The following is an 11,464-nucleotide window of genomic DNA, read 5'->3' as shown; positions in this document are numbered from 1 at the left end:
GTTAAACTAGTATCCCTTTGAACTAGTCCTAATTACCCTGTCGGGTAGGTTGGTTTTGATTATCCTGTTGGGTAGGTTAATTTTGGAGGTACCAGCTATTCTGAGGCCTCCCTTGAATTATTGGTCTGTTATTTTAAGTTTTTTAATTCTAGGTTTGTGTCTGTTATTTTTATAATTATATTTAACTTGATGATGATCTTATTTTTGATGGGTTCTAAAATTTTCCGATTTTGATTTTGTTGGTCTATGTTTGTGTTTTGATTTTTGATTTGTGTTATCAGATTTTATATAGTATATTTTATCTTTAAGTATGTAATATTGGTTAATTCCTACTTGCGTAGTTAAGCACGCTTTCGGAACCCAAGTTTTATTTTGTTGTTTGTGTTGAGTTATTAATGATTTAAATGTTTTATTTGAACTTGACTTGTAGTCAAGTCCGATTTTATTGTAGACTATTTTTTTGACTGTTTAAAATAAGATCTAAAATTTTAGATCTTGTTGTAAATTTTTCTAACATACTTTTTAATTTATTATTTTCTGTTTTTAGCATTAAATTTTCCTCCTCAAGTGTTAGGTATTGAGTTGGATTAGAATTTATGATTTGTTCTTTGAGGTTTTGGTTTTCCTCAAGGAGCAATTTATTTTCATTTTCTTTTACTGTTAATTTTTTATTTAAACAAGCAATAATTTTAAAAATTTCTTATTCAAATTAAAAGTTACCTCTTCGGAACTTTCGGAAACGAGTATGGATTCATAGCTCGATTCGGGTTCGGACCCGTCTTTCGATTCGTCCTCCGATTCTTCTTCGCGGGCCATCAACGCGAGGTGACTCTGGTGCTTCTGATATTCGGCCTCTGATTCTTCTGAGGAAGAGTCACCCCAGGTTACTTTGAGAGCCTTCTTCTTGGATGTCTTCAACTTGTTGCTCTTCAATCTCGAACACTCATTCTTGTAGTGACCTTTCTTGTTGCACCCGAAGCAAGTCACGTTCCTTGATTCAGATGGGGAGTTGATCTCCTACAGGTCATTTTTGTTGAAGTTTTTCTTCCTCCTGGTGAATATTTTTCTTACCAGGTTCACCAGTTACTCTTCGTCTTCAGAATCTTGGTCGGACTCATCTTCAGGATCAAGCTTGGTCTTTTTCTTCTCCTTGGAGGGACCTACAAACAAAGCAATACCTTTCTCAGACCTGGTGTTAGTCTGCTCGTGTAATTCAAGTACACAGAAAAGTTCGTCTAGTTTCAATTTAGATACATTTTTAGAAATTTTGTAGGCATCCACGATAGATGCCCACAATGTATTACGCGGAAAAGCATTTAAAGCGTACCTTATTAAATGACGATTTTCCATTTGGTAGCCTATCACGTGGAGTCCGTTGAGTATGTCTTTGATCATCGCATGGAGTTGACTCGCTGTTTCTCCTTCCTGCATTTTAATATTAAATAATTTGTTTAACAAAAGATCGTGCTTAGTTACCTTTGGGTCGCTTGTTCCTTTATGTAGTTCGATCAACTTGTCCCATAACTCTTTAGCGTTTTGGTGCGGTCCCACTCAGTTCAGCTCTTCCTTTGTCAGTCCGCATTGCAGCGTGTTGAGAGCTTTGTAGTCCATTAAGGATTTCTTTCTCATATCCGGAGTCCACCGTTCCGGGTCTAGTGGGTTTCCGGAGTTGTTGACCGGTACCTTGTATCTTCTGGTGACGCTGAACCACTGGTCGAAGTCGGTCTTCAGGTAGACCTCCATCTACTTCTTCTAGTAGGGGAAGCCCTCCCCGTTGAATAGGGGGGATGTACTGTGCCGAAGCCTTCAACTTGAGACATTTTTATTCTGCACACAAATAAATAAAGAGACAAAAATCCCAAGGCTTGGTCTTGGATTAGCAGTGTGGAATAAAATTAAAGAAAAACTAAATTGGTGTTACACCAATTCAGCTTAATTACTATGGATAAAAATTTCCAAAAATGACAATGATACCAGTTTGGATAATAGCGTAAAACTGAAAAACGAAAAAAATAAAAACAAATTTCACCCCCTGTCTGATTGGTGGTTGCAATAAATCAGAGTACCTGCTCTGATAACACTTATTGGATCGTGAAAGTCGATAGAGGGGGGGGTGAATATCGATTTAGAAATTCGTTGAAAATCGAGTGCAGAGCGGAAAAGAAAAAACATAGCGTTAACACAAGTAATTTTTTACTTGGTTCGGAGTCTTAGTCGACTCCTACTCCAAGGCTCGCACTCGTCGAGTGCTTTCGTTGGGCAATCCACTAGTAGTTCGAAAATTCGATTACAAATTTAAGGTACAAGAACTTTTTTTTAAAAAAAATACCGATAATAGTAAAGAAATAAAGGCAGCACGTAGTCGGAGTCGCTTCGCGGCGTCGCAGGAGCACAACACGGTAGAGCAAGCTTTGGAAGGCTTTGTTGTTCGTTGTTCTTTGCTCTAGGGTGCATCCTCCTTATATAGGAGGCTCCGGGCGCCTAGATCGCTTCCGAGCGCTTGGAGTGTGAAGTAGCCCGTCCAACCATGAAGCTAAACGTGGCGAAGCACGTTGGGGATAAAACTTGCATCCCGGGCGCCTGAATCCCTTCCAAGCGCCCGGACCTTTGTTTTTTCAGAACCTGCAAAAAACATTAGTCCAAGGCAAAATGCAAAACTACCCTGCAAAACAAAGTGTTAACACAGTTAAGTTTATAAGAGTAATAAAAAGCAGTAACTAGATTCCATCTTATCAAGACTGGAATCTAGTCACGATCTCAACTTAGATTTCTGAAATAGATCTAAGTTGGATCAACGCCTAATGTTCCCTTCTCGAGAACGCGTCCTGACAGTCACTCCCCTCTAGTGATTTACCTCAACTTACCTGTCAGACGTCCGGTCAGCCCTTCGACCCGTCTGGACTTCGTGTCAGCTATCAGGTCAGCCCGTCAACCTAGCTGGACTTCGTGCTAAACGTCAGGTCAGCCCTTCGACTCGTCTGGACTTCGTGTCAGCTATCAGGTCAGTCCGTCAATCTAGTTGGACTTCGTACAAGATGTCAGGTCAGCCCGTCGATCTGCCAGACCTCCAAGGGCAGACATCCCAGCACAACCAACTATTACCCTATTACTGTCATTTTTAATTTTCACTAACTCGAACCCCATTTGAATAGAATAATCACATAGCACCTTCTTATACACTTCCCGATTCTCAAAAATCATTCCTTGCATTAATTTAATTTTTTTTCACCCTCTATGAGCTTATACTCTTCTCTATTCAAACATTTGGCTAGCAAATCAGGTTCAACATCACTTTCAGAATCAAAATCAGGAATGGAATCATTTTCAAAGTCATAATTGGAAATTTCACTCCCATTATCACTTTCGGTTTCATGGATGCAATATTTGTTAAACCTACTATCATCAACAGAATCATGATCATTTTCATCATCACTTATCACAAATATATCATCCTCTTCACTTAATTCAACATCATCACTGTTCTCTACTCCTATGTTTGTAATCCTTTCACCATGCCCATTTTTTGCAACTAATCTTGCACTTATCTTACGTTTCACATTGCCTCTAGAAGGCTTTGCTGCATTTTCAGGTCTGGTATCGAAACACTTATTCATCACACTAACAACATTAGTCTTATCATCAATAATATTTTCATTCAACACAGCATTAAGGTTATCATCAGCATTAGAGTCAACAACAAATATGTTCTCTTATCAAAGGAAAACATAAAGTTATCATCAACAGAAATTGACTCTTCAACATACACATTAATTACATATTGTCCATTATAAACTCTAAACATCTCTTCAACTTTATGATCACTGTCCAACACCATCCTAGTTTCGCTATAAGGCACATCACAAGTAACAACCAACAACATGGTTTTCCAAGCCTCAGGGTCACACCAAAACTACTATGTAATATCAGAGAGCAACACAACATATGATACTGCATGGCTACCATAGTGCAATATTATTTGGAATACAGGTTTATTCCCAGCCTACAAAAACAGACCAACAGTGTAGTACCAATACATTCTCAATGAACAACAACCCTAAATTCTAAAAAAATGATTAAATTTCCATAATAAAACATAATAATAGAAGTCCTAACTATCATTAACTTTTCGTATTATCATCACCAAAATAATAATTTTCAAAAATCCCAATTTTTGGTTTATTCAAGCGCTAGATGTACCTATCTCTGCCATATAGTTCAAGTCATTTACTGAAACACATTAAATACAAAAGTTTTACAACTTTTTGATTTCACCAACATCTTCATGCATGTCTTACCATATTTGTGTGTTGTGTCAAACCTTGATTCTCTCTAGGTCTCCTCCGTGTTTAGATCGTTCGGAATATTTTTGTAGCTTCTCTCTGGGATGGAATACGGCTGATTATTTGGTCGAGGGAAATCAAGAGTTGATCGAGATAAGTCGATGAAGAGAAGTGTTGGAGTTTGTGTATGAGAGTGGGAGATATGAATGTTATCGATGCCCATTTTTGTAAAAAAAAAAAAAAATTCAGCTGCGTCAGTTAATTTTTTATTTTTTTTTCTCCTGAAACGCAGGGTATATATATATATATATATATATATATATATATATCTTTTTCTTATTTTTACCTATTGTCCATCAGTCAAGGGATTTTTTGTTAATTTTGAAATCACGAGAATCATTTTCGTACTTTAGCCAAACCTCAGGGGGTAAAATATAATTCGCCCTTTTTAAAATTAGGGTTTGCGATTTGGTCTGTGCGCTACATTCGTGGCGAGCTTACCTGGTCGGCCGTCGTGATGCTTCACCTGCACTCCCTAGTCCGCCGCCATGCGCTCCTTCCATCGATCCGACTCCGTCGTCTCTTCTTCTCCACCGGCGCTTCCGCCTCCTCCTCAGTCGCCACCACCGCTTCTACCGATCCCCACTTCCTTGTTGAGTACCTCGTGAATACATGCGGCTTCTCCGCCGACGATGCTTCCAAGGTCTCCAAGTCGCTCCCCCGTATTCGGTCCGCCGAGAAGGCTGACGCCGTTCTTGGATTTCTCAGATCCCAGGGCCTTGATGACTCTAATCTCAGAAAGCTAATAACTTGGAAACCAACATTGCTCGGCTGCGATGTGCAGACGAACCTCGCTCATAAGTTCAATTTTTTACGCGACATGGGGTTCTCTGAGTCCGACGCCGTCAATGTCGTTATGCTGCACCCCATCATTCTTTCCCTCAACGTCCAGAACACGCTTCTCCCCAGATTGAAGGTTTGGGAAAGTTTATTTGGATCGAGGGAGATCCTCCTCAGGAAACTCCGGAGCTGTAATAGGTTTATGAGCACCAGCATTGAGAATGTGGTACGCCCTAACTTGAACTTCTTACGGGATGAATGTGGAATTCCTGAAGACAGGGTTTCCCTTGTCCTTAAAATGCACCCCGGCTTCATAGTGCAGAATCCTGAATCCCTCCGGGCTTTGGTAGATAGAGCTGAGGGGATTGGAGTTTCCCGGAAATCTAAGATGTTCCTCAGGATCCTTGATGTGCTGCACGGGGTCAGCAAGGAGAAATTTGAGGCCCAAGTAAAGCTCATGCACAGCTTTGGTTGGTCGAACTCGGATTTCATTGCTGCATTCATGAAACGCCCAACCTTTTTATGGCATTCCACAGAGCTATTGCAGAGGAAGATGGAATTTTTTATCAAGGATGTTGAAATTAAACCTTCTGAGATTGCTAACCACCCAATCGTTTTAGCATTTAGTTTGGAAAAGAGGTCAATTCCTCGGTTTCAATTGATGAAGATATTGAAATCTGAAGGGTTATGGACTTCGAAAATCAAGATACAAAACTTTTTCTCATTGCCGAGTTCAAAATTCTTGCAGAGCTTTGTCTTCCCTTACAAAGATAAACTCCCCAAACTTCTTGAAGTCGTGTGAGCTGTAGCTGAGGTAGAGGTGAATGATCCAAACTGCAAATGAATGTAAGGATTTATTTGCGTATGTTATTTTATGATGTAGAAGCAATGATATTGAGCTAATCTTTATTGTAGTTTTCATGCTCTATTATTTATAACTGTTATTGTAGACATGAGCATGCTAGGTTTTCCGAGTTCCATTTTGCAAACTGATTTGCATTAGCAGTATTTGGAGGGATTTAACCCTATCGCTCCTGTCTCAAATGGGGATTTGTCACCTATCTGATCAAAGACCAGAAAAGCTATTGTTAATACCAAGAACTATAATTACTATGACTCTACATCTTCAGTTAGTAGCGTTTGAAAGGTTTTTATTGCCATAAATAAAAAGAGATGGGAAATTACAATTGCTGTGTAAGTGAAATGGATGGGACAATGTTTTACAAATTCAAAAGGGCTTTTACACCAAGGTGTTCCTAGCTGGCTAAATTAGAATAGATATATAGATAAATAAATAAATAACAAAGAAGAGTGAAGACGATACTGACACAAAGGGATTCTTTGTCAAGTCTTATAAATGGATGGCACCCTGGGATCGGGCATTAGCCCAATCAGCAGACTAGCAGAGCTTGTGACACAATGTTAGTTTTTTTTGTCTCTTAAGATAGCTAATTAATTTGATTGCAGTCAAGAAACATCCAACTTTTTTATTGAGTTCCACATAGGCATTGCAGAGGAAGATGGAATTTTTTTATCAAGGATGTTGGGATTGTGCCTTTAGACATTGCTCACCACCCGTTACCTTTTAGGATTAAGTTTGGAAAAGAGGTTGATTCCTCCGGTTCGTGTGATGAAGATATTGAAATCAACTACATATATTTTTCTCATCGTCTGGTCCAAAATTTTTGCAGAAGTATGTGTTCCCTTGCAAAGATAAATTACCCAAAGGACATGAAATCTTGTGAGTTGTAGCTGAGTTTGAGAGGAATATCCAACAGTTGAAGGGTTTATTTGGGTATGAGTTTCTTTTCTGAATAAGCAATGATATTGAACCATTCCTGTTCTAGTTTCATATGGTTTGTTTATTATTTCCTAGTGCGTCAATTATAAATTTAACTGCTAATTCAAACATGAGGGTGCTAGTTTTTTCCAAATTTCTTTTTTACATTCTGTTTGACTTGCAAAGCACTTATTTTAGGAACTGGTCAGAGGAACTCCCTGCAAAATAGAAGACATTGTGTGTTTTAAAATGTACAGTCAATTCTATTTCTCCCTTTAATTATTGTCGATGTGCAATTTTCTTCATTATAAATTATTTTAATTCTGATTTTTTTCAAGTCCACCCATCTTTTCATAGCATATTCAGCAAATGCATATTTAAAATATTTTTGGATTGAGAATACCTACATAAGTATTGATAGTTTTTTAATTTACTCTTACTGTCATGGAGTGGAATGAAGAATATGAAAATTTAAAAAAAAATGCACTGCATTACTATTTCAAGTGAATGCAAATTATATTATAAATATGAAAATAAAAGAAAAATAAATTGCATCCTTCAATTGAATGTAAATTATATTATGAAAAGTAAATAAAAATTCATTCCACTATTTAAAAATAAAATTTACTTATTACATATTAAATTTTACATTGCTTTACCCATAAAAAAATCCATCACTCTCGTCTGGTTTTTGTCTTTAGGACACAATAAGGGGTGGGTTCATTACATAATCATCTTTAGCTAATGAAAATATTTTTTCAAGATCACTATACTCATTCAATATCATTGGTGGATTTATTGAATAGTTCATATCATTCGTTATAAATTTATTAGTAGAAACATCCCTTTCAATTTCTGAATTTCAATTAGCATTTTAATATTTTAATATTCTGGCTGAGTCCATGTATTTTCAAACATTTGTTCTAACTAATTCTCGCTGATAACATCTTATTGTATATACAATTCATACTCTCTAGTACTCAATACAATACTAGAGTGGAAGATGGCATTTTGTCATTATTGGTATTTACGTTTGGTGTATCATCACCAAGTCAGTCTTGTTTTTGTGAATCAATCAATTCCATTTTACGTGAACACACTTCATCATAAAATGAGTCTCTGTATTGATGTAATCGTAAATAACAATCACTTATATTAACTATGTGAATATTTCTATAGCACATTAGTTAAGTGAAGGAAGTCAATAGATCATCACATGTTTCTAAATTTGTAGTTGCACATTTTAAAATTTAACATTTCACAAACAAGCAGCTTTAAACTTGTAACCATACTATTTATTGATTAATTCAAGGTATTATGAATTAATTTTTTAATAAAAAAAAGATTGACAATAAAGTCAAGATAGCATTAATAATGCAAGATAATTAAGATTTTACTAAACCATATTAGTGAGATTCATATAATATTAATCTATATTCCCATGAGATGTCCCGTTGGTTAGAGAGTGATAGACTTATTATAATGGGATAAGAGATTAATTTCAGTAGGCGCATGTCTTCGTAAAAAAAACTCTTTCCACCCTAGCCAATTTGGCAGTTTATTATAAGTTGATCTTGTAATTTACTTCCCTTTATATAATCTAGGGACGAATTATGAAAGGTGCATCAGGTGAGCGTAATCACTTTTTTATTATAACTTGCTACATATAATGTTAATTTTTACATAATATTAATTCATTTATGGATTAGTAGAAGAAAATTTATATATTGTTCACAAGATTTATAAGAACGTAAAACTTCTTCTACACTACGATTTCAACTATCACTAACATTGTAATTAGTTTTTCTATAATGATAAAAAAAATATTAGATGAATATAACGAAGTTGTCCCTGACTACAATATTGGTAAGGGCTATTTGAGATGTTAACATGGCCTACATGGTTTATAGATTATCTGGAATGCTGGTTGACAAAACTTAACGAGTATTTGAAATTTTTTAACCTGATGTTACAGTTGCTTACACTTGGCGGCCAACACCTCACTTGTACACTGTCCTGATACGATAACAGAGAACTAACAAACCTTTCAACTTCGTGGTCAGGAGAGAGACGTGTGGTCAAGAGCAGTTATCTTATGAAGACTGTCATTGTTTGCCAGAGAAAAGGTTGCACTATAGCTATGTTTGTTAGGTTTTCTCCAATAAAGTTTTCCATGTACAATAAGTTGAAAAGTTTGCTAAATATGAAACTCCATTGGATAACTAATGTGTTGTTCCTCATTTTCTCTAACAAGAAGTTGCACCATTCGTCGAAAAATATTCATCTGTTTTTACATAACAGAAGATCACCATTCGGCGAAAAATAAGATGAGATGCACCGTTCAAAACATGTTAGCACAATTTGAAATGGTCTTTACTTCAAACGATGTACCAACGGTTTTTAAGAAGGGTAAAATAAAAAAGGAACCCACGGGAGGCTATGCTATTGAACGAGTTGAGATCCTCTGTTCTTAAAATGGTGTGTCCCCATGTCCCTATCGGACGGTCATGATGATCTCGTGATGTGCACTGCCATTTAAGGGACAGAGGATCTCAACTCCTATTGAACCGACCCAAAACACCTATGTAATTTGGGGAAAATAAAGGATATTTTATAAAAAAAAATAAAAGTCTTGCAAACTATTTTATATCAGTATAAAACTTTATGCAAAATAAATGGAGCGTTAAATATTTAAAGGACCGGGTTTTTTTTTTTTTTTTGCTATTTTTTCTTTCTGGTATCTAACGCAAAAGTGAAATTTATGGGTAGCCTTAAGAAAATACGGAACATATAGGGGGACAAATATGAAATTGGTCCAGAAGTGAAGAGCTTTTCAATTAGGTCTTTGCTATCTGGTCTTTGCGTTACATTCGTGGCGAGCTTACCTGGTCGGCCGTCGCGATGCTTCACCTTCACTCCCTGGTCCACCGCCATGCGCTCCTTCCATCGATCCAACTCCGTCGCCTCTTCTTCTCCACCGGCGCTTCCGCCTCCTCCTCAGTCGGCACCGCTTCTCCCGATCCCAACTTCCTGGTCGAGTACCTCATGAATGCATGCGGGTTCTCCGCCGACGATGCTTCCAAGGTCTCCAAGTCGTTCCCCCGTTTTCGTTCCGCCGAGAAGGCCGACGCCGTTCTTGGATTTCTGAGATCTCAGGGCATTGATGGAGCTAATCTCAGAAAGATAATATCTTCGAAGCCAGGATTTCTCTGCAGGGATGTGGAGAACAGTCTCGCTCCAAAGTTTAAAATTTTGCGCGACATGGGGTTATCTGAGTCCGACATCGCCAATGCGGTTTTGCGGCATCCCGTCATTCTTTCCCTCAACGTCCAGAACACGCTTCTCCCCAGATTGAAGGTTTGGGAAAGTTTATTTGGATCGAGGGAGATCCTCTTCAGACAACTCCGGAGCTGCAATAGGTTTATGAGCACCAGCATTAAGAATGTGGTACGCCCTAACTTGAACTTCTTACGGGATGAATGTGGTATTCCTGAAGACAGGGTTTCTCTTGTCCTTAAAAAGCACCCTGGCTTCGTCGTGCAGAATCCTGAATCCCTCCGGGCTTTGGTTGATAGAGCTGAGGGGATTGGAATTCCCCGGAAATCTAAGATGTTTCTCTGGATCCTTGATGCGCTGTACAGGGTCAGCAAGGAAAAATTTGAGGTCCAAGTAAAGCTCATGCACAGCTTTGGTTGGTCGAACTCGGATTTCACTGCTGCATTCAAGCAACGTCCTACCTTTTTATGGCGTTCCACAGAGGCATTGCAGAGGAAGATGGAATTTTTTATCAAGGATGTTGAACTTAAACCTTCTGAGATTGCTAAAAACCCAACCGTTTTAGCATTCAGTTTGGAAAAGAGGTTAATACCTCGATTTCAATTGATGAAGATATTGAAATCTGAAGGGTTATGGACTTCAAAAACCAAGCTACATAGATTTTTCGCATTGCCTGGTCCAAAATTCTTGCAGACCTTTGTTCTCCCTTACAAAGATAAACTCCCCAAGCTTCTTGATCTCTCGTGAGCTGTAGCTGAGTTCAAGGGGAATAAACCAAACTGCAAATGAATGCAAGGATTTATTTCAGGATGTTATTTTGTTACTTACAAGCAATGATATTGAACCGATTTTTATTGTAGTTTTTCAAGTTCCTTTTTGCAACCTGATTAAGTTGACGATTTGTTTTAGGAACTTCTCAGGTGAAATCCTGATGAACAGATATTTAAGAATGATCAGAGTCAGATGTATGCTGCACTACACTGCCCATCTGCCAAAGTTATGGAGAAACCATTTTTCTTTCTAATTAATCTTTAGTATCTTTCAAAGCTGGAGGAGCATAGAAGTCACATTGCAATTTCCTTCATTGAGCTTTTTGGAGGAAAGAGTCTATCACCTGATTGCACAAGGACATATCTTTCATGTTGCCCCAAAAGATCTGAAAGAAAATAGCTCACCTATCGAGCACATTTAGGTGATATATGTGACATAAACACTTACAAGGACTATTTAGTGAAGCATCAATTTTATTTCAAACGATTATAACAGTTATTGAATTTTTTTAGTATAA

At 37.5% G+C, this 11,464-nt stretch overlaps 2 protein-coding genes across 4 annotated transcripts; both read left to right on the top strand.

Annotated features, from left to right (window-relative positions):
• Positions 1–4,749: 4,749 nt before the first annotated feature.
• LOC122017892 lies at positions 4,750–8,986 on the top strand. 3 transcript variants are annotated; one of them, XR_006121487.1, is made up of 3 exons: positions 4,750–5,966; positions 6,812–6,915; positions 8,876–8,986. XR_006121487.1 is itself a non-coding variant. In XM_042575605.1 (2 exons), exon 1 carries the CDS (start codon positions 4,798–4,800, stop codon positions 5,920–5,922), a length of 1,125 nt encoding a protein of 374 aa, XP_042431539.1. In that variant the 5' UTR covers positions 4,750–4,797; the 3' UTR covers positions 5,923–5,966; positions 7,099–7,180. The 3 variants fall into 3 exon arrangements, 2 of the variants coding, with proteins under 2 accessions (XP_042431539.1, XP_042431541.1); XM_042575605.1 differs by lacking the exons at positions 6,812–6,915; positions 8,876–8,986 and adding an exon at positions 7,099–7,180; XM_042575607.1 differs by lacking the exons at positions 6,812–6,915; positions 8,876–8,986 and having other exon boundaries at positions 4,750–5,346; positions 5,443–6,236.
• A 748-nt stretch (positions 8,987–9,734) lies between these two features.
• Positions 9,735–11,204, top strand: LOC122014384 (transcription termination factor MTERF15, mitochondrial-like). The gene is made up of 2 exons (XM_042570609.1): positions 9,735–10,347; positions 10,444–11,204. Exons 1-2 carry the CDS (start codon positions 9,802–9,804, stop codon positions 10,921–10,923), a joined length of 1,026 nt encoding a protein of 341 aa, XP_042426543.1. The 5' UTR covers positions 9,735–9,801; the 3' UTR covers positions 10,924–11,204.
• The last annotated feature ends 260 nt before the right edge of the window (positions 11,205–11,464 follow it).

The sequence above is a fragment of the Zingiber officinale genome, chromosome 8B (assembly GCF_018446385.1).
Source record: "Zingiber officinale cultivar Zhangliang chromosome 8B, Zo_v1.1, whole genome shotgun sequence".
NCBI classification, from domain to species: domain Eukaryota; kingdom Viridiplantae; phylum Streptophyta; class Magnoliopsida; order Zingiberales; family Zingiberaceae; genus Zingiber; species Zingiber officinale.
Note: the sequence above shows the minus strand (reverse complement) of the source record. Positions and strands in the feature narration are given on the sequence as shown.